This window comes from Dipodomys merriami, unplaced genomic scaffold (genome assembly GCF_024711535.1).
Source record: "Dipodomys merriami isolate MVZ:Mamm:240054 unplaced genomic scaffold, mDipMer1.0.p SCAF_71, whole genome shotgun sequence".
Classification (NCBI taxonomy): domain Eukaryota; kingdom Metazoa; phylum Chordata; class Mammalia; order Rodentia; family Heteromyidae; genus Dipodomys; species Dipodomys merriami.
In genome coordinates, this window is record NW_027206302.1 from 4,816,539 (window position 1) to 4,839,898 (window position 23,360).

At 42.9% G+C, this 23,360-nt stretch overlaps 1 protein-coding gene across 2 annotated transcripts in view; it reads right to left on the bottom strand.

Annotated features, from left to right (window-relative positions):
* Oscp1 (organic solute carrier partner 1) overlaps positions 1–23,360 on the bottom strand; it is a 40,825-nt gene that overhangs the window by 11,820 nt on the left and 5,645 nt on the right. The window contains exons 2-5 of one of the 2 annotated variants that reach the window (XM_070008921.1): positions 21,407–21,436; positions 15,672–15,826; positions 6,970–7,137; positions 6,424–6,504 (exon numbers count right to left, since the gene is read on the bottom strand). In XM_070008921.1, coding sequence (XP_069865022.1) covers positions 6,424–6,504; positions 6,970–7,137; positions 15,672–15,826; positions 21,407–21,436 — 434 coding nt within the window. The remainder of the gene's footprint in view (positions 1–6,423; positions 6,505–6,969; positions 7,138–15,671; positions 15,827–21,406; positions 21,437–23,360) is intronic. The other variant, XM_070008922.1, reaches the window with a different exon arrangement.

A 23,360-nucleotide genomic window follows, 5' to 3' on the forward strand; every position in this document is an offset into this window, starting at 1 on the left:
ATGAACCATCTCTACCAGCAGTCATATTTCTCAGGGTGATGGCAGAATACTGGTGGCAATGGAGAGGGTGGTCAGGGATTTAGATACTCTATAAACCCTGGTATGTGATGAACATGACATGGGACATAGCTTTGGACAGTGTCATGGTTGATGGTTTACCTTGCAGGAGGAGGGCAAAGGTTTTGAGGGTATGAAAGACTGGCCTGAAATGAGGGGAAGCTGTAGAATGCTGACCCTGCTTCTCACAGCCTGCCTATGGTCCAGTCCCTCTCTAGGTCCTCGTATACAAGTCAGGGAGAATAACCAGCTTCCTCCAAAGGTCAGCAGAACTCTGTTCTATGCTGATGATTCCCACTGAACCTCTGAGTTCTACATCTGCCTATTTAGCTATCTATTTGACACTGTCATTTGGATGGCTTACAACTAAATCAAGTTAAATAGATCCGTTAACTTTTGTATCTTAAGTATATGTCCTATCAGTCCTTCCTGAACTCAATAAATGGTATTACTAGTTGCTGAGATAAAAAAAAAAGTAGTTGCTTTTACTTCTTCATTCTTTTATTCTCCATATTCAATTTCCTACTAGGTCTTTTGGTATTGCCCCGCATGGGGAATATCCTGAATGTGAGTACTTCCCTCTAACTCCACTACCAGCCCTAAAGCCAAGCTCTCTGGCTTTTGACCTAGATTCTTTAACAGTTTTCTGATTGCTATCCTCCTTCTACTCTTGCCCGATATAGTTCATGTCCAAAATGTAAATCGGGGTCTGTTACCATTCACCTTAAAACATATAGTATCTTTTTGCTCTTAAAGAATAAACTCCTGGGCTGGGAAGGTGGCTCAGTGGTAGAGTGCTTGCCTTGCATGCATGAGGCCCTGGGTTCGATTCCTCAGCACCACATAAGCAAAAAGAAAAAAGCCGGAAGTGGCGCTGTGGCTCAAATGGTAGAGTGCTAGCCTTGAGCTGAAGAGCTGAGGGACAGTGCCCAGGCCCAGAGTTCAGGCCCACGACTGGACCCAAAAAAAAAAAGAATAAACTCCTTTCTAGGGCTGAAAGCTAAGCCATCAAGTAGGTACCAGTTTATTTTCGATTGATCTCTGTTCTTATTGGTTAGTTCCCATGTTATACAGATGTTTTACATTACCTTTATTCTGAGTATCATTTATTTTTAAAAAATTTTTATTGTAAAGATGCTATACAAAGGGGTTACAGTTACATGAGTAAGGGAATGAGTACATATCTTTTTTTTTTTTTTTTTTTTGGGTCTGGTCATGGGGCCTGAACTCTGGGCCTGGGCGCTGTCCCTCAGCTCTTCAGCTCAAGGCTAGCGCTTTACCACTTGAGCCACAGCACCACTTCCGGCTTTTTTTTTTCTTTTTGCTTATGTGGTGCTGAGGAATCGAACCCAGGGCCTCGAGCATGCAAGGCAAGCGCTCTACCACTGAGCCACCTTCCCAGCCCTGAGTATATATTGTGTGTGTGTGTGTGTGTGTGTGTGTGTGTGTGTGTGTGTGTGTGTGTGTGTGTGTGTGTGTGTGTGTGTATGTGTGTGTGTTGTGGGGCCCTCAGCTCTTCAGTCCAAGGCGAGTGCTCTGCCACTTGAGCCACAGCACCACTTCTGGCTTTTTCTGCTTATGTGGTGCTGAGGAGTCGAACCCAGGGTCTTATGCATGCAAGGCAAGCACTCTACCACTGAGCTACCTTCCCAGCCCCATGAGTATATTTCTTGTTGAGCATTGCTACCCCTCCTTGCTGAGTATCATTTCTGGTGTGGGCACTATGCTCTATTCATGTGGGTTTTTTTTCTTTGACTTATCTATGGAGCCTGACCTTGCTGTACCTTCAATTTAGATGAACTTTCCTGAAGGGCTGTCCTTGATTCTATCATTTGAAGATGTGCTGTCCAAAGTACAGATTAATAAATATTTAAAACTTAATTTCTTGGCCATATATTCTAAGTACTCAATCACCATGTGTAGTTAGGTGTGGGAGGCTCATGTCTATAATCTTAGCTACTCAGGAGGCTGAGATCTGAGGATCATGGTTTGTAGCCAATATAGGTAGACAGACCTGACAGACTCTTATCTCTAATTAATCAGCAAAAAGCCAGAACTAAGGGTGTGATTAAAGTAGTAGAGTGCTAGCTATAAGCAAAAAAGCCCAGCCAAAAAAAGTCATGTGTAACAAATGTTTATTGTACTAGACAGCCCAGGCCCAGAACATTTCTATCACTACAGAGAGCTATGGTAGGTAGTGCTGTTTAATGTAACAACCCATCTTAGTTGTCCTTTATAATTTTACTGAATATTACCATTTGTCTAAAGTTAGCAGTGCAAGAACATGTTCATACTTTTCTTTCTGGGTCTTCCTTCTAGCATAGAACCTTCTCAAAGGAGCAACTTGTTCTCATTCATTTATGCATTTCAAACACTCAAAACCGAATGACAAATAGTTGGCAGTCACAAACTATTTGCTAGACTTAAAATTTCCAGGGATGAAATAGTTTCAAGTAGAGTAGCTAATGGTGTGAAAGGTATGGGGAACATTCTGTGAAGATGTTTTCTCAATGGAGACAATGGAAAGAATAGGAGGAAAGTTAATGCTGGAGGGGTGGGGTGCATGAATAGGAATGAATAGGAATGGGAGAGGATGAGTGACCAGAGGAGCCTTGATTTTAGGAGGCAACTCTTAGGACTTTGCTCATAGTTGTAACTGTTGAGGTTTTTTAAATGGAATTGGTCTTAGTACAGTCACCAAATCCAAGTATACAAGTCAAAACCGTGGCCATCCTAAGGAGATTTCACATTCTTTGGAACTATTACAGAGAGCTTTGATATTTGGACTATCAGTTTTGTATGTGCTCTGGTTAAATAATGGAGTTATTAGAATAGAACTGTGTTTTCTTGACTTGGCTTTGCTAACAACTCTAAAAACAATACTATTTTGAAAACAGAAAATATGTATAGGCAATCACAAATTGCAGTTAAGTAGAAAAACCATTAAAGGCAAAACAGAGGAACCTTCCCAGATGTTAAAGATCATTGACAGGTTATTGTCTGGACATGTGACTTCTATTTCTCTTGATAAACATTTGGATGTTTCATTGCCTGCTCACTTAGAAATCAAAGCTAAATGCATCTTGTGGCTTCAAACATTTTAATGATTTTGATATAGAATTGTTATTAGGCCAGTGTTCATAATAATACATTTAATTTTATCAGTATGAGAAATCAATACGGTTCTTTGTATTACTGTAATCCATAAAACTTGCCCACTACTTTGTGGAATTTTCAGTATTTTAACAATGATTTTTTTTTTTTTTTTTTTTTGGCCGGTCATGGGGCTTGAACTCTGGGCTTGGGCACTATCCCTCAGCTCTTCAGCTCAAGGCGAGCGCTTTACCAATTGAGCCATAGCGCCACTTCCGGTTTTTTAGTAGTTTATTGGAGATAAGAGTCTCATGGGGGGCTGGGAAGGTGGCTCAGTGGTAGAGTGCTTGCCTTGCATGCATGAGGCCCTGGGTTCGATTCCTCAGCACCACATAAGCAAAAAGAAAAAAGCCGGAAGTGGCGCTGTGGCTCAAGTGGTAGAGTGCTAGCCTTGAGCTGAAGAGCTGAGGGGCAGCGCCCAAGCCCAGAGTTCAGGCCCCACGACCGAACCCCCCATCCAAAAAGAAGTCTCATGGACTTTCCTGCCCGGGCTGACTTTGAACAGTGATCCTCAGATCTCAACCTCCTGAGTAGCTAGGATTATAGGCATGAGCCACTGATGCCTGGCTTACCAGTGATTTTTAAATTTATTGTGAAACAATATTATTTGTACTTTTGAAAAATTTAATCCATGATGATTCGAGATCTTAATTTATATTGATGTCATTGTTCCATCCATAGTGAATACAGCCAAATTTATGAGCATTAAAAATAAAATTGAGGGCTGGGAAGGTGGCTCAGTGGTAGAGCGCTTGCCTTGCATGCATGAGGCCCTGGGTTCAATTCCTCAGCACCATATAAGCAGAAAAAAAAAAAAAGCTGGACATGACACTGTGGCTCAAGTGGAAAAACTAAAAACAAAAAAAACAAAAAAATAAAATTGAGCCGGTGGCTCATGCCTGTAAATCCTAGCTACTCAGGAGGCTGAGATCTGAGGATAGTGGTTCAAAGCCAGCATGGGCAGGAAAGAAGTGATGCTGTGGCTCAAGCGGTAGAGTGCTCACCTTGAGCTGAAGAGTGCAGGGACAGTGCTAATGCCCAGAGTTCAAGCCTCATGACCAACCAAAAAAAAAAAATTGACATTAGAATTGAAATCAATTTGTGTTCCTGAGTCTGTGGAAAGGAAATAAAATCAGGCACTATACACTTTTCTTCTTTGTCTTCTTTAAGTTGACTGTGTTACAAATGCACAGGTTCACAAGGGGGTATAATGACAAAGCCTCTCTGTAACTACTATGATCAGTTTCTTTCATGTCTTTCCCAAAGCACTCTATACCATATGCATGAACGTTGTATATGCTACTCCATTTAATCTCACCAGCAAAGTAAATTAGATATTGTAATATCCATTTTTTTAGGCAAGAAACTAAGGCTCAAGAAAAGTAATCTGCCCAAAGTCACAACCATATGTTTGGATTTAAACACAATGAGTGTCTAACTGTAGAGCCTTGGTTATTTTGTAAAATCCTACCATCTTTCCCATATGAGTTTGCTAAATTCGATAGGACCAGAGTTCTGTTCAAGAGAGACAGGCCTGAATTTAGAAGCTCTGAAATGTGCTTTTAAAGAGGTACAGAATTGTCTAGTCATGGCAGGAGAAATAAGGTAATTTGGGGGTATAGTGGGCAAGAAATATGTGAACCCAGGCTGGGGCTGTTGCCCATGATGGAGGGCTTTGCATAGCCTCAGCCCTAGCAAACAAACAAATAAGCAAGCCAGGTGCTGGTGGCTCATACCTATAACCCTAGCTTCTCTGGAGGCTGAGATCTGGAGGATCATGGTTCAAAGTCAATGCAGACAAAAAAGTATGAGACTCACTCTCCAAAATAACTAGCAAAAATCCAGGCTTGAGTCATGGCTTAAGTAATAGAATCCTAGCAAAGCAAGCAAGCCAAGTAAATATGAAGCCCCCAAGTTCAAACTTAGGTACCACAAGAAAAAAAAAAAAGAAAAGAAAAAGAAGGGGGAATGTGGCTTAGTGGTAGAGAGCTTGCCTAGCATGCATGAAGCCCTGGGTTCAATTCCTCACTACCACATAAACAGAAAAAGCTAGAAGAAAAAGAAAAAGCCACTCTACTACTTGAGTGCTGTGGCTCAAGTGGTAAAGTGCCACTTTGAGCAAATGAAGCTCGGGGACAGTGCCCAGGCCCTGAGTTCAAGCTCCAGAACTGGCAAAAACAATAATAACCCCCCCCCCCAGCCCCAATTACAAACTTTTGCTGGGTGCTGGTGGCTCATGCCTGTAATCCTAGCTACTCAGGAGGCTGAGATCTGAGGATCCAGGTTCACAGCCAACCTGGGCAGGAAAGTCTGTGAGACTCTTATCTCCAGTAAAACACCAGAAAACCAAAGTGGTGCTATGGCTCAAAAAAAAAAAAGGAAAAAAGTAAAGACAAAAGAGGGAGGCTGGAGGCAGCAGGAATGGAACAGAGGGTGTGGCTATGGAAGGAGGCTTTATATGCCTTAGAAGCAACTGGATGAAGATCAGAGAAGAGGAATAAAAAAATGACACTAGTTCTGAGCCAAGTGAGTGGGGGGAAGGCAGTGGCCTCAGAAGAAACAAGAAAGTCAGGCAGCACTTGAATTGTGGAGATTAGAATAGTCACAGCCAAGGAGGTAGAGGCCCTGGTGGGTGTCTTGCTGGGTGGAGCTGTGGGGGTGGGGGAGGGAAGCAAGAGTAGAGTAGAAGTTAGAGTCAGATGTCATAGGCATAGAAGTTGGTAGCCAAAGCAGGGAGGAAAGAGATTCCTCAAGAACAGAGGATAGGTGGAAGCAGGAGGAGGAAGGCTTGGAGATAGACAAGGGGAAAGGAAGTGAAGGCAGATGTATGAAGCATGAAAGTTCAGGGAAGGTGAGAGGTTTATGGGTGGGAAGGCAGCCTCTGGACAGTGTCTGATGCTGGGGAAGTAAAGAAAAGGTTTGGGATTGAGATTAGCCTGGTGCATAAGAGCACATTTCTTTGGCAGAAGCAAGAGACATAACCGTATTTCAAAGAAACTCATAATGTAACTGGGAGAGATCGGTACTATCATTGTTTCCTGTGGTTTAAAAATTGCTGAGATGTATTATGTGAGTGCTTATCATCATGGATTCAAACCATGTCACACATTACCAGCTAGGCAAAATCTCAGCCCCTATCTGCCCTGATGATCCATATGTCCCCAGGTCAGCAGCTGCCGGTGGCAGAGGGGGCTTGGTTGCCCTCTTACTTACCCGAATATGCAAATCTTGGAAGAAGATGAGGAGTGTCTGTCGGATCAGCTGGAACTCTCCAGCGGAGAGAGTCCCATATGTCTGCCAAAGGCAAGCCAGAGAGAAACACAACTGTATGAACAGTCAGGGTCAGGATGCTCAGGGGTGGGAGCCAGACCAGAAAGGAGGAGCAGAAGTGGGATTGCCAGTAGGCACCCTCCCCATTGGTCAGACCATGCTGTGCTGTAGTGTGTGGGGATGCACTTTGAAATTTCCATTCTCCACAGACCTAGAGAAGCTGTTTCTCAAGATTTAGCAGATACCCACCACTAGTTCCCTTTCAGAAAAGTCAGGAGAAAAAGGAGATGCTTTATATCTCTTCATTCTAGTTACGAAGGTGGCAGCTGGAGGCCTGAGAATGCCTATTGTTGGCTTTTAGAATTTTTTGGGAGAGTGACAGCCTTTGTCACTGCTCACTCTGTTCTCCCTCCTAGAACGTACCTGCTCTTACAGTGCAGTGGAAATAAATGTTGGGGCTGAGAGGCAATAAATTGGTGATAGTCTTACTTCTGTAAGCTGCCGTAAAGTCTCATCCACTTGATGCAGGATGGTTGGGGAGTCTTGGATGAATCCCTTGATGGCATCTAAATGATTGAAAGTGACCAGTAGCACATCCTTGGGACGGGGACACAGCAATACTTGGTATTTGAAAGCCATGGTCATCAGGTCGTAGAGCTGTCAACCACACACAAACAAAGTAAGTGGGATTTAAAAGCAGATATCAGAACTGTCAGCAACAACTCAGCCAAGCATTTACTGATAATCACCTCTGGATACACCACACAGCTCAAGTGACCACATCTGAGAGAAAGGGCATGCTGTTTGTAAAAAAGGCAGAACAGGAGAAACCCAGGATTTCTGGTCATCTCACATCGTGTACTGCTGAAACCATATACAACACTGGTAGCAGTGGTACTATGGGCACTGGATTTGGAGGTGGAACACCTGAACTCAAGGACTCCATTGCTGTTTACTTTCTGTATGGCCCTGGCTAAGTTTGTCCCTCCTTCCTTTCTCCCTCCTTTCTCTCCCATTCCTTCCCTCTCTTGTGTGTGTGTTAGGTAGGCATTCTATCTCTGAGCTACATTCCTAGTCCTGGCCAAGTTTTTTAACCTCTCTGAGTCTGAGTTTTCTCATCTATAAAAAGCACTCCCTAAATCAACATTGCGGGGCTGCTGAGAGGAGTAATACAAATGATATGTGTTAAAGGGGCAAATAGAAAGTTGTACAACTCAGAACACGTTTCACATGATGAAGAACACTAAGATAGCAACAAGCTCCATATGTGATACAAAGGTTCAGAGGGGAGAATAAGGTAGTTGAGACAGGCTTTATGGCAGAAGTAGTCCTGATGTAGACCTGCAGAAATCACAGGGTTTACTGGCTGAGGGGAAAGGAGTGGGTGATGATCAGGAGGCAGCGATGCCTATGTGATTGCATCTGTTCACTCTATTTCCATGCCCCTCTTCAAAAGACAGAAAAAAGAACAAACAAAACAAATTATGTGAAAAAACATATTCATGGATTGGAAGAGTTAATATTGTTAAGATGACAATGCTCAGTTGGATGTCAGTGGCTCATGCCTGTAATCCTAATCAGGAGGCTTTGAGATCTAGACAAATGGCTTGAGGACAGTGTATGTTGAAAACTCAGGGAGACAGAATTGGGTAAGTAAGGTGTCAGAGTCTTGGTTCAGTTGGTAGTGCACTAGCCAATGATTGAAAAGTTTCAACTACTGAATTCGAGTCCTGATGATCTCAGACAAAAAAAAAAAAAAAAGAAGGGCTGGGAAGGTGGCTCAGTGGTAGAGTGCTTGCCTTGCATGCCTGAGGCCCTGGGTTCGATTCCTCAGCACCACATAAGCAAAAAGAAAAAAGCCGGAAGTGGCGCTGTGGCTCAAGTGGTAGAGCGTTAGCCTTGAGCTGAAGAGCTGAGGGACAGCGCCCAGGCCTAGAGTTCAGGCCCCACGACCGGACCCCCCCCCCCAAAAAAAAAAAAAAAAAAGAATTGGGTAAGGAAAAACTAGAATGTTAAATTTTTTTTTTTTGGTTAGTCGTGGGGCCTGAACTCTGGGCCTGGGTGCTGTCCCTCAGCTCTTCAGCTCAAGGCTAACGCTCTACCACTTGAGCCATAGTGCTACTCTGGCTTTTTTCTGTGTATGTGGTGCTGAGGAATCGAACCCAGGGCCTCATGTATGTAAGGCAAGTACTCTACCACTGAGCCACCTTCCCAGCCCTAGAGTGTTAAATATTTTTGAAAGACAGGCACAGGCCAGGCACCGGTGGCTCCCACCTGTAAACCTACCTCTTCAAGAATCTGAGTCTGAAGATTGAGGTTCAAAGCCAGCCCAGGCAGGAAGATCTGTGACTCTGATCTCCAATTAACTACCAAAAAAAGCCAGAAGTGGAGTTGTGGCTCAAGTAGCAGAGAGCTAACTTTGAGGGAAAAAAAAAAAGCCCAGGGACAGCGCCCAGTTCCTGACTTCAGGCCCTGGGACTGGCGCGTGCACGTGCGCGCACACACACACACACACACACACACACACACACACACACGAAAAGAAAAAAAAAAAAGACAGGTAGTAATTAGGGGGATACTGATATTTCTAAGTTAAGATGATAAATACTGGTGATTAAATGAGATTAGTTATCTGGTGATAAGAATGGAGAAAAGAAGCCGGGCGCTGGTGGCTCACGCCTGTAATCCTAGCTACTCAGGAGGCTGAGATCTGAGGATCGCGGTTCAAAGCCAGCCCGGGCAGGAGAGACCGTGAGACTCCTATCTCCAGTAAACCACCAGAAAACCGGAAGTGGCACTGTAGCTCAAGTGGTAGAGCGCTCGCCTTGAGCTGAAGAGCTGAGGGACAGCACCCAGGCCCAGAGTTCAAGCCCCACGGCCGACAAAAAAAAAAAAAAAAAGAATGGAGAAAAGAAGCCGGCACCGGTGGCTCATGCCTGTAATCCTAGCTACTCAGGAGGCTGAGATCTGAGGATCGCCAGCCCAGACAGGAAAGTTCGTGAGACTCTTATCTCCAATAAACTGCTAGAAAAACCGAAAGTGGTGCTGTGGCTCAAGTGGTAGAGCACTCGCCTTGAGCTGAAGAGCACAAGGATTGCGCCCAAGCCCAGAGTTCAAGCCCCACGACAAAAAAAAAAAGAATGGAGAAAAGAGACTGGCATTAGGGGGAGTCTCTAGTACTAGTTTCTAGTTGGTATGAATCAATATCTAGTAATTATACAAACAAAAGAAATATTAGGGGCTGGGAAGGTGGCTCAGTGCTAGAGCGCTTGCCTTGCATGCATGAGGCCCTGGGTTCGGTTCTCCAGCACCACATAAGCAAAAAGAAAAAAGCCGAAGTGGCGCTGTGGCTCAAGTGGTAGAGCATTAGCCTTGAGCTGAAGAGCTGAGGGACAGTGCCCAAGCCCAGAGTTCAGGCCCCACGACCGGACCCCCCCCCCCAAAGAAAGAAAGAAAGAAATATTAGAGGTCCAGAATTAATGTCTAGAAGAGCAGTGTTGGGAATGGAAAGTAGGGAAGGGAGGACCATGGGTTTTTAGAAAGTAAGCTTTCAGTACCTGCTGAGTGCCAACTAGATTTGGGGAATGAGGATGAAGGAAGTTCAAAAAGTATGTTGGGTCCAGTGCCTGAGAGGAGGCAAGGAAGTCTGGGGAAGGAGGACAGGAGAAGCAGGGCATGGATGGGGCAGGATTGAAATATAAAGTACTACTCTTTGTGCAAAGCACATTTATGCAGTTACCTACTTGGATCCCATTTAATTTTCCTAAGAACTTTAAGTTAGATATTACTCATTTAAAAAATGAGGAAGGGCTGGAAAGGTAGCTCAGTGGTAGAACGCTTGCCTTGCATGCCTGAGGCCCTGGGTTCTATTCCTCAGCACCACATAAGCAGAAAAAAAAAAAGCCGGAAGTGGCACTGTGGCTCAAGTGGTAGAGCGCTAGCCTTGAGCTGAAGAGCTTAGGGATAGCGCCCAGGCCCAGAGTTCAGGCCCCACGAGCAGACCCAAAAAAAAAAAAAAGAATCTCAGGGACAGTGCCCAGGCCCTGAGTTCAAGCCCCAGGACTGGCAAAATAAAATGAGAAAACTTACCTAATTCACATAACTGGTAACTGGCAAAGTAAGATTTGAACTCAATGGTAGGTACCAAAGCACTTGCTAGAACCTTCAATATGATCCCATTTCTCCAATATGCAGCTAAGTAGTTTCACTTACATAGTAGGATATATACATGGGCTGGAAGAGCCATCTAGCTAGGAAACATGCTGGCCTTGAGCTCAACCTCAGTATACCTGGTGTGTGAGTGTGTGTGAGAGAGAGATAGGCAAGTAATTCTGAGATGGAGACCTGGGCCTCTTCATCATCATGATTAAACATGTGTATAAAACACTAAACTGGGGGGGGGGGTGTAGTTGTGGAGATGGGAGGGAAGGGATGGTAGGGGAAAAACAAAGGAGGAGGCAACGATGCTTGATAAGAAATGTTCTCGTTACCTTGCTTATGTAATTGTAACCCCTTTGTACAGTATTTTCACAATTTAAAAAAAAAAAGACACTAAACTAGAGCCAGGCACCAGTAGCTCATGCCTGTAATCCTTGCTATTCAGGAGGCTGAAATCTGAGGATTGAAGTTTGAAGCCAGCCTGGGCAGGAAAGTATGTGAGACTCTTTTATCTCTAATTAACCAGCAAAAAGTCATAAGTAGAGCTGTGGCTCAAATGGTAGAATGCTAGCCATAAGCAAAAAAGCTAAGGGACAGTGCCCAGACCCTGAGTTTAAAACCTAGAATTGGCATACACATACAGATTTAGACAATAAGCTAGGATTAAGTGATAAAAATGCAGATATGAAGAAATGGAAATTCATAATTGCTCAGTAAATTGGCTCTTACAGCTAATAGGTCGTAGAGCTAAGACTTGAACACAGGATTTTTAATTCCAAATTCTATGTTTTTTATCTATGTAAATTAAAACTTTAAAGCAGAGAGAGAAGTGAGCAAAGGTGATAATAGATATTTACTGAACATGTGCTATCTACCAGAACTAGGTATGGTTTTCACCTTATCCTCCCAATGACTGATTTGAGACAGGGTTTCACTATGTAGCTGAGATCTTCTTACTAGGATTATAGGCACATACCACCATGCCTGACTTACTATCTCCAGTTTTTAGATGCCATCCTAAGTTTTATTTAAACACAAAGCATGCACATGAGCTGTCTATTAATTTTCTTTGCTGTGCAGACTGGCACAGGATTGGTGACTCCACTAACCAGCTGTGCTGTTCTTTTCTATGATGGCTTATGGTTCTTGGAGGAAATACTGTGAGCAGTCTCAGCACAGTATGATGTACTGATTGCACTTCTATCTTGGCACTGTGGCCAGTAGACAGTGGGCAACATGTGCTTTGTTTTCTTGTTGCTATCATAACCAGTGATCCAGACCTTTGGGATGGAGTATACCTGCATGGTAGACCGCTTGCCTACTGTATGTGAGTCTCTAGATTCAATCTCTAGCGAAAAGGAACAAAATGATTGGCCTTTAATCTTCTTCACACCCTATTGTCAGTACCTCTGGCTTTCTGCCAGTTGGGCTTGATTTTGACATATTGGTTGGTTGGCACATGTAATTTCTTTTTTTTTTTGGGAGGGGGGGTCTGGTCGTGGGGCCTGAACTCTGGGCCTGGGCACTGTCCCTCAGCTCTTCAGCTCAAGGCTAGCACTCTACCACTTGAGCCACAGTGCCACTTCCGGCTTTTTTTTTCTGTTTATATGGTGCTGAGGAATCGAACCCAGGGCCTGGAGCATTCAAGGCAAGCGCTCTACCACTGAGCCACCTTCCTAGCCTGGCACATGTGATTTCTTAGTCCTTCTCTTTGATACTCTTGGCTCCATGACAGGTCTGCGGCCAGTCATGATGTGGAGTAGGAAATGCCTTCTAGCTTTCTGGGCAGGCTGAGAAAGGGGCCACCTTGATATTAGGTGAGGAAATGGAGTCAAGGAGATCATCAGCTTTCCAAAGGAAAAAGGCAGGAGGTAAGCAAGCCCAGTTAAAGGTAGTCGGGGCTCCTTGAGGCTTCTAGGTGCCAGAAATGAGTAACTGTTGATTTTTCACATCTATTATGTGTTATTATTATCAGTCCTTGTGATTAAAAAATTACATATGTGTGTATATATATAAATTACATATTTTATGTCACTATACATAACATTTATTAATGCTGGGCATTGGTAGTTCACACCTGTGATCCCCAACTCTTGGCAATTCTTACTGACAGGGGCAGTTGGATTACTCCCTCTGCTTTCCTCAGGTTATCTGGCTTAGGCTGAAGTTAAGCTGAGCCTGAACTTGCCACATGGCCCTATGAAAGAGGTGGCCTAATGTTAAAGGTAGTAAAGGCTTATTGCCACTAAGTCCTATGAGGGTGGAATAGACACTCCCTTGCCTATTTAGGAAAGTAATGGCCTACTGGCCTCTTGGTTTCTCAGGGCCTTCAAAAGCCCAAAAAGCCAAGACCTTCCACATAGGCATGACAGTCTAGTACCTGATGCTGCCAGAAGCTGGTCTTGATGCTAGCTCTTTGCCCTTCTGGGCATCAGAAATCAAAAGTTTGAACATATCCTCAGGAGGCTGAGGTCTGAGGATCATGGTTCAAAGCCAGCCCAGGCAGGAAAGTCCGTGAGACTCTTTATTTCCAATTAACCACCAGAAAACTGGAAGTGGCACTGTGGCTCAAGTGATAGAGTGCTTGCCTTGAGCTGAAGAGCTCAGGGACAGTGCCCAGGCCCAGAGTTCAAGGCCCCATGACCAACAAAACAAACAAACAAATGAAACACACATATGAATGAAATGACCTGTATAGAAAAAAACCAAAATGGTGCAATAATTATTATTTTCTAAGTTAACTAAAGTGTATATGCTTTATTAGAATTTCATTAGTTCCCTCCTATTTGTGTTCTAGGATACTATCAAGGACATCACATTACACTTAATCTTTGTGTTTTCCAGGTCTCTTCTTGTCTATGAGGTTTTCTCTGACTTGCCTTAATTTTGGTGACTTTGGCAGTTTTGAATATGGATTAGATATTTGGTAGTGTGACAATATCTTTGGTGTTTTTCTCATGGTTAGATAGGTTATAGGTGGAGAGGAGTGAAGCTGTTTCCTTCTCTTTCCCATGCTGCACTCTTTGAAAGGAAGTCAAACAATGACATAACAAATGAGAGTAACAAGTGGGGCTTTAGTTCTCCTTTCCTGGTGATAGAATATCTACATAAATTATTCTAAATCTTTCTGAACAGCTTCATCTATCCTTTCATTTGTGTGGACTTAGTATTTAAAAACCAGACTGCTCTAGCATGGAACTGGTGGCTCATGCCTATAATCCTAGCTATTCAGAAGGCTGGGATCTGAGGATCACAGTTGGAAGCTGGCCAGGTAGGAAAGTCTATGAGACTTTTTTTTTTTGGTCGGTCGTGGGGCTTGAACTCTGGGCTTGAGCGCTGTCCCTGTATTCTTTAGCTCAAGGCAAGCGCTCTACCACTTGAGCCACAGCGCCACTTCCAGTTTTCTATTTGTTTATTGGAGATAAGAGTCTCACAGATGGGGCTGAGAAGGTGGCTCAGTGGTAGAGTGCTTGCCTTGCATGCATGAGGCCCTGGGTTCGATTCGTCAGCACCACATAAGCAGAAAAAAAAATCCGGAAGTTGTGCTATGGCTCAAGTGGTAGCGTGCTAGCCTTAAGCTGAAGAGCTGAGGGACAGCGCCCAGGCCCAGAGTTCAGGCCCCACAACCGGACCCCCCCCCCAAAAAAAAAAGAGTATCTTGGACTTTCCTGCCCGGGCTAGCTTTGAACCGTGATCCTCAGATCTCAGCCTCCCGAGTAGCTAGGATTACAGGCGTGAGCCACTGGTGCCCGGTTTCTGTGAGACTCTTTATCTCCAATAAACTACTCAGAAAAAGCTGGAAGCAGCACTGTGGCCGAAGTGGTAGAGTGCTAGCCTTGTGCAAAAGAAGCTTAGAGACAGTGCCCAGGCCTTAGTGAGCCCAAACCCCAATGTGTTGTGTGTGTGAGCATACACCCACACACAATCAGACTGCCCTGGTAATTTGTTTCCCCAAAGAAATAGGCATATTCATATTATAAGACTGAGCATTTCAGATTTACTTTATAAAAATAAAGGCCTGGTTTCCTCACTGCAGAGCTATTTGTTGCAAATAAGCTAGTAGGTTTTTTTTTTTTTTTGGTTGTCATTTGTTTTTGTCATTGTGGGGCTTGAACTCAGGGCCTGAGCCCTGTCCTTGGGTATCTCTGAGCTCAAGTCTAGCGCTCTATCACTTGAGCCACAGCACCACTTCCAATTTTTGAGTGGTTAATTGGATATCTGAGTCTTATAGGAACTTTTCTGCCTAGGCTGGTAGATCTCAGCCTCCTGAGTAGCTAGGATTACAGGCATGAGCCAACAGCACCTGGCAAAATATTTATTTTTTGATTTTTAAAGATTACAATTATGAATGCATATTCATTGTATGTATTAATAGTCTTCATGACATTTCCATATATGTGTATATTATGCTTGGATTATATCCACTCTCTCCCAATTACCCTTTTTTCCCCTCTTTTCCACTTCCCCCTCAAATTGAAGTTTTTTGGGTACTGCGTGCTTGTATTGGGTGGCATATGCTCCCTGGCTCATAAATGCTGGCATGAAAAGTAGGATTCTTTTTAGGCAGGTGGTATGATAAAAGCAATAATGGAGGGGTTGATGAAGATGACAAGATGACTTCCAACATTCTTCCCAACTCAAAAACTCAACTACCACTAAGATTTACAAGTTTTTTTTTTTTTTTTTTTTTTCTGGTCATGGGGCTTGAACTCTGGGCTTGGGTGCTGTCCCTGTGCTCTTCAGCTCAAGGTGAGTGCTCTACCTCTTGAGCCACAGCACCACTTTCTAGTGGTTTATTGGAGATAAGAGTCTCATGGAGTTTCCTGCCCAGGCTGGCTTTGAACCATGATCCTCAAATCAGCCTCCTGAGTAGCTAGGATTATAGGAGTGAGCCACTGGCACCTGGCAAGATTTACAAGTTTTTATTTCTTGCAAGGCATCATTGCTTAGGTCATTTTATCTGATCCTAGTCTAGGACCATCCAGAAGGTTATAAGAAATGCAGCTAAACCAACTGAGTAGCTGTCTGCTCACCTTATCCATGCTGGCCTGATTCAGTCTCATAATGGAAGCATGAGCCAGGCGGTCATAAACAGTCCTCAGGGCCTTCTTGGAGTAGAGCTCTTGAGGTTTGAACAGTTCCTCCATAAACTTTCTATTGAACATGGTCGAAATGATGTCATTCAGAACTGTAGGGACAAGAGAGAATCTAGCTGAGTGAGGAAGGTGCAGAAGGAGGAAGCCTTGTTCAGAAGTGCTCTCTGGGTTTGAATTGGGGAGCAGGTGTAGATAAGAGTTGAGGCACTATGTGCCTGGTGAAATTGGCTCCCTGGTGACAAAGCAGAAGTGTCCCATTAGGAAACAGGGTTTAGTAGTGCTTTGTGACACCATTTCATGCAAATATCCATGATGTCTTAAGAAGGTTGTGCTTCAGAATTTACAGACCACTTTCACAAACATTATTTCCCTTGACTCATTCATTCACTTATTCATTTTTTAAAAAAGATTCCTAGACGCATTTTAGATTAGGGCATGTCCTTAAATTTTGAGAAACAGCACACACTTGTTTTTTAAAAAGCAAGCCTATACATTTTTACTTAATATTAGATTTCATAAAAATGGGACAAATAATGATAATTGACTTTTTGGAGAAACATTTTCTGAAAGTAGTTATAGGTACTGGTTAGAGATTAAAACATTTTTAATATTTCTATGAGACATGTTTCAGATAGAGCTATTTTAGGATGTCTAAATTTCTAAAATTGATTTTCAGTGTAGCAATATGTCTCATATTGCTGTTTAATGAAAATTTCTACCTGGTGTGACTAAATTCGTAGTATAAAAACCAACATGCATATAATTTTAGGTCTTCATTTAGATTTTATTTTTTTGCCAATCCTGGGATTTGAACTCAAGACTAGGGCACTGTCCCTGAGCTTCTTTTGCTCAAGGTTTGCACTCTACCACTTGAGCCACAGTGCCACTTCTGTTTTTTTCTGTTTATGTGATACTGAGGAATTGCCCAGGGCTTCATGCATACTAGACAAGCACTATACCACTAAGCCACATTCCCAGCCTCATTTAGATATTTTGTACTACTCAATTATCACTAGTAAAGGGCCAGTAAAACCCTCTGATATGAGAAACAGGAACAGGTGTGCTTGGCTTTTAATGATTCTTGTATATGTATGTATACTTGTACTAGGCCTTGAACTCAGAGCTTCACATTCCTGTTTATCTCAAGGTTGGTACTCTATCACTTGAAACACAGCTTCACTTGAGGCATTTTGCTGGTAAATTAGACATAAGAGTTTCACGGATTTGTATGCTCAAAGTAGCTTTGAACTGTAATCCTGAGATGCCAGCCTCCTGAGTAGCTAGGATTACAGGTGTGAGGCATCAGTGCCTGGTTAGATTAGTCTTAATTAATCCAGATGTTCTGGCTTAAAGGTGACATATACTAATTACAATTTGAAAGAAAAATAGTTTACTTATATAGAAAATTAGCTATTAAACCTGAGTGATTATTCCTAAAAGACCTAAACTCCTCCTATTGCTGAATACAAAGGACATACCAGGTGAATGGCTGTGGCCATGTATCTTTAGGGAGGGAAGGCAATATAGAAGTAGGAAGGCACTATCTGTAAGTAATCAACTGAAGTGCTGAAGGCTCAGGAACAGTCTTATTATTATTATTTTTTTCTTGGTGGCACCAGCATTTGAACTCAGGGCCTTGGTGGCACCAGCATTTGAACTCAGGGCCTTGGTGGCACCAGCATTTGAACTCAGGGCCTTGGTGGCACCAGCATTTGAACTCAGGGCCTTGGTGGCACCAGCATTTGAACTCAGGGCCTTGCACTTGCATGGCTTGCTTGCTTTACTGAAACTCTACTACTTAGCCATGTTCCAGTCCAGCGTGTGTGTGTGTGTGTGTGTGTGTGTGTGTGTGTGTGTGTGTGTGTTGGTACTGGGGCCTGAACCCAGAGTGGGGTCAAATTCTCAGTTTTTTCACTCATGGCTGGCAATCTACCACTTGAGCCATGCTTGCTTGCTTTACTGAAACTCTACTACTTAGCCATGTTCCAGTCCAGCGTGTGTGTGTGTGTGTGTGTGTGTGTGTGTGTGTGTGTGTGTGTGTGTGTGTGTGTGTGTGTGTGTGTGTGTGTGTGTGCTGGTACTGGGGCATGTTCCAGTCCAGCGTGTGTGTGTGTGTGTGTGTGTGTGTGTGTGTGTGTGTGTGTGTGTGTGTGTGTGTGTGTGTGTGTGCTGGTACTGGGGCCTGAACCCAGAGTGGGGTCAAATTCTCAGCTTTTTCACTCATGGCTGGCACTCTACCACTTGAGCCATATGTCCAATTCTAGCTCTTTTACTGGTTAACTGGAGATAAGTATCTTGAGAACATGTGTGTGCAGGACTGCTTTGAACTTTGGTCTTCAGATCTCAGCCTCTTGAGTAGCTAGAATTATGGATGTGAGCCACCAGCTCATGGATTCCAGTCCTGGTGATGGTTATTTATTTATTTATTGGTTGTAGGTCTTGAACTCAGGGCCTGGGCACTGTTTCTGAGCTTTTTTGCTCAAGTCTAGCACTCTACCATTTTGAACAACAGCTCCACTTCCAGTTTTCTGGTGCTTAATTGGAGATAAGAGTATTATGGATTTTCTTACCCACACTAGCTTTGAACCAGGATCTTCAGATCTCAGCCTTCTAACTAACTAGGATTACAAATGTGGGTGACTAATGCCCAACTATGATGGTTATTTATTTTTTATTTTTTTGCAGGTAGAAAACTTGTTTATTAACAGAGAGCAGCACTTTGTAAAGCCAAAAAGGGCGGGTGGCATGGCAGGGGAGGAAGAGGAACCAATCACTGTCAAGGTGTGATGGTTATTTTTGAGATGTAATCTCTTGGAATTTTCTGTGTTGGCTTTAAACTGATCCTCCAGTTTTTTGTTTTTGTTTTTGTTTTTTTTTGGTCCGGAAGTGGGCCTGAACTCTGGGCCTGGGCGCTGTCCCTCAGCAGCTCAAGGCTAGCGCTCTACCACTTGAGCCACAGCACCATTTCTGGCTTTTTTATTTTCTGCTTATGTGGTGCTGAGGAATCAAACCCAGGGCCTCAGGCATGCAAGGCAAGCGCTCTACCACTGAGCCACCTTCCCAGCCCTGATCCTCCAGTTTTTAGCCTTCTGAGTTGTCAGGATTATAGTCATGAGCCACTGATGTCCAGATAGATAGTCTTTAAATATTTATGGGGAATAGGAAAGCTGAGGACTGATTGTACTTAAATTTTAAAAGGTATTGCTTTAGACTGAGGGAGAAGGTACACCCTCCTCCTACTAACCCAAAGAACTGAATGTAACCCCTTACAGAAGTGTTGAACTTGTCCTTGACCTTTGGAGTTTCTTCTAGACTCCATCTTGTTCCCTTCTGTTTGAGATTCAGTGAGGAAGAACTAGATCCATTGCCAACATGGGCATCTTCACATCTGACAATTTCCATCCGCCACACTCATCCTTAAGTATACTAACACTTTCCCCATGAGGACGATGCAGACTCACAAGACCCCTTCTGGGTTTGCCTCAAGCCTGGCCTTTATTTTTGACCAAAACAAGCAATGACTTATAATAAACTGGGTTTTGTTTTCATCATTCTTTCTTTTTTTCTTTTTAAACCATAGCCTATATATAATATGTAGAATCTGCAAAGAAACAGGTACAACTGGAAAGGCACACATTTCTTTAGAGGAGAGAATGGGAAGAGTTTTCCACACACCAAGAGCTAAGTCATTCCTCTAGGGTCTTTAAGCCCTTGCCAGGTTAGGAAAATAGCTTAGTCACATATCAATTAGTTTGAAAAGGAAGAAAACCCCAAGGTGATTGTTAGCTCTACAGCAAAGCAAAAAGCAAAATGAAGCCTTTCTCCTGGGAAGTGAAGAAGCTTTCTATCACCATGGCTCCCATACCAGATCTACAGGAGGCTCACCTGCTGGGAGCAGAAGATGGCAGGGTCAACCTCTTGGGGCAGAACATGTATACATACATCACCAAAGAGAAAATGCAAGTTTTATAGTTGGGCCACAGAACCTAGGGATCCTACCTCACATTTAATTGTTCAGACAGTGTGAAGACTCAGGTAAATGCGTTTTCTTCTCACCATTGGTTCACCTAGTGCTTGGCTGAGACAGGTTTGCTGTGTACCAGATACTGAGGTAAACACCATAGGCACACAGAGGAAGGAGATGACATATCTTTGTCTCAGAGAGGTAGCCTATGTCACATTTACACCTGATTAGTTTAAGGATCTTAGTCAGATCATTAGTCTGCCTTATGGTTAGTTTTTGGCACTCAAAGGAGCTTTGCATCCTTTTCCTGAGCCAGATTTCATCAGGAAGAGGCTAAGCTTGAGGAGGGAAGGGATTTTTCACAGATAGCTCAGAAAGGTTGCTACTGCTGGGCTCTCAACATTAACAGACTTACATTAAACTTAAGTTAAACTTCAGTGATTCAATTGTGTATATGAAAGTTCAAGAGTTATACTTTAGGGGCTGGGAAGGTAGCTCAGCGGTAGAGTGCATGCCTTGCAAGAGTTATACTTCACACCTGAAATTCTGCCACCTGAAATTTTGGGATGGGCCAAAAATTGCTCAAGAGAAGTGTCAACAGATGGTTGTGAAATATATAATACAAGTATCAAGCACTTTAGTTGTGCTTCTCTTTGAGCTAATCTGATAAAATAATGATGAAAGCAATCCAATTTTTACCAATTACCTTTGCTTTAAAATCACTTGTTTATGGTAACATGCAATCTGGAGCCAAGGTTAAGACATGGAAGCTAGAAAATCCTACTGGATAGTCAACCATGTTTTAAATCTTGCCCATATTCCAGGTTATGGACTCAGAACTTTCACATTATCTTATTTAAATGCCAAGTTGAAATGGTTACCTTCATTCTATCAAGGAAGAAAATGGACTTTTAGAAAGTTTTAAATCCAAGGTCACACAGGTGGTAGATTTGAAATAGGGTTTGTTTCATTCTGATGTATGTGCTGTTAGGTGTTATATATGTCACTTCTCCAGCATATCTGGTGTGATGAGAGCATTTAAAATATGGAGGACAATTGATGATAGGCACAAGCAACACCCAAGTGTCAAATGATGGAAGGTGAATGTGAGATATATAAAGACAGAAAAGCGAAGGTGTTTTTTTCCTGGGAAGTCAATAATCTTTTCAGGTTTGTTGCTACTTGTAGTGAGAGGTAAACTGAACACTTATCAAGATTAGGCCATCCTGCATGCATGATCTCATGCTTTCTGCCCACAATCCTGGCAGCCATGCAACCACATGCTTCCAGTATTCTCCATTGTTCAATAGGTGTGTCTGTGCTAAGGTGAAGGGCTTGTGTGTGTATAAGGGTCACTGATGTTGAAGCAGTTCTTTGGCAGTTTTAGGAGTCCCAGATAGGACAACCTGCCTAGGAGTGGAGCTACTGCCTTAGTCGTCCCTGCCAGGCTTGGAACTGGAAAGACAGAAAGCTTCCTTAGATGCAATGTGGCCCTGTCATTAAAGTTTGTTTTACCTTAATATAATGAGTTATCTCTTTGAAGTAAAAGATCCACATGTTTTCCTAATGTCTCAGCCAAAGAAGAACTCATGCCTGTATTCCTACTTAGAAATACTTAGATTGGTCCTACTTTAAGCCCCACTGATAATGGACTAGGTGAACTACTTGTGGATGCAGACTGAATACATGCAGTCTAGAGATAGCATACCTCGTTTTCTGTCCACCTCTGTCCATTCATCTACATGAAGCACATAAAAAGAAAATATCAGTTCATGAAGCAAGAATACATTATTTTCATGGAGGCTTTACAAATACTAATTTTAATTATTTGGCTTATGAAACTTTATTTTTTCATGCTTGTAATTTATTTATTTATTTATTGTTGTCGGTCATGGGGCTTGAACTCTAGGCCTGGGCGCTGTCCCTGCGCTCTTCAGCTCAAGGTGAGTACTCTACCTCTTGAGCAACAGCACCACTTCAGTTTTCTAGTGCTTTATTGGAGATCAGAGTCTCACAGATTTTTCTGTCTGTGCTGGCTTTGAACTGTGATCCTCAGATCTCAGCCTCCTGAGTAGCCAGGACTACAGGCATGAGCACCTGGCTTCATGCTTGTATTTAATGTCACAGGTGAAAACATTTGAAACTTTAAAGAAGTATGTTTTAAAAACTGGATAAATAGAGCTTGGAAGGTGGCTCAGTGGTAGAGTGCTTACCTTGCATGCATGAGGCCCTGGGTTCGATTCCTCAGCACTACATAAGCAGAAAAAGCCAGAAGTGGCGCTGTGGCTCAAGTGGTAGAGTGCTAGTCTTGAGGTGAAGAGCTGAGGGACAGTCCCCAGGCCCAGAGTTCAGGCCCCATGGCCAGCAAAACAACAATAACAACAAAAAACTATATAAATAGTAAGTTCCAAAAAAGACTATGTCTTGAGAGGGACAGGTGAGAATGCTGCAAGGGGTGACATCACCAAGATGCATTGTAATTATAAAGTGTTGTTACTAGCAACACTGTGTACAACTTTTTTTTTTTTTTTTTGGCCTTGTAGGGCTTGAACTATAGGCCTGGGAACTCTCCCTCAGTTCTTTAGCTCAAGGCAAGCACTCTACCACTTGAGCCACAGCACCACTTCCGGTTTTCTGGTGGTTAATTGGAGGTAAGAGTCTCATGGACTTTTCTGCTTGGGCTGGCTTTGAATCATGATCCTTGGATCTCAGCCTCCTGAGTAGCTAGGATTACAGGCATGAGTCACCATACCTTGCTTGTAAAACTATTTAAAGATGAAAAAAAAAAGGACTAGGTCTCAGTAGAGTAGTCTAGCTAACTTGGGGTTCATCATGGAAAGTTCTAGAAGTCATGCTTCCAATACTACAAGAACACTCATCATACTGGGAGCCAGTGACTCATGATTTTAATCCTAGCTACTTGGGGAGTTGAGATCTAAGGATCATGGTTCAAAGCCAGTCCAGGTAGGAAAACCTGTGACACTTTTATCTCCAGTTAACCACCAAAAAATCTGGGAGTGGAGCTTGGCTGAAGTGGTGGAGTGTTAGCCTTGACCATGAAAGCTCAAGGACAGCACCCAGGCCCAGAGTTCAAGCCCCAGGACCAGCACCAAAAAACAAACACACATCATTCAAAGGCTTTTAACAACACAATTCCAAGGAAGAATAATCCCCATCTTTTAATCTGAAATTTTTCTTAATATATGCTTTTCCTTGCTAGACATATAGTTTGACATGTTCAAATCAGAAAACTTGAAATGTGAATCAACAGAAAATTATGTCAATATTTGTTTTTATTGTACTTTTTTTTTTTTTTTTTTTTTTGGTCAGTCGTGGAGCTTGAACTCTAGGCCTGGGTACTGTCCCTGAGCTCTTCAGCTCAAGGTTAATGCTCTACCACTTGAGCCACAGTGCTACTCCTGGCCTTTTCTGTTTATGTAGTGCTGAGGAATCGAACCCAGGGCCTCATGCATGCAAGGCAAGCACTCTACTGCTGAGCCACCTTCCCAGGCCTCTGTTGTACTTAAAAAAAATACATATATATATATATATATATATATATATATATATATATATATATGAATATGACCTCATGTTTTCACCTGCTTTTTCATTCATGCAGGTATTCAACTACTTGAGCCATGTCTCAAGTCTGTCATTTT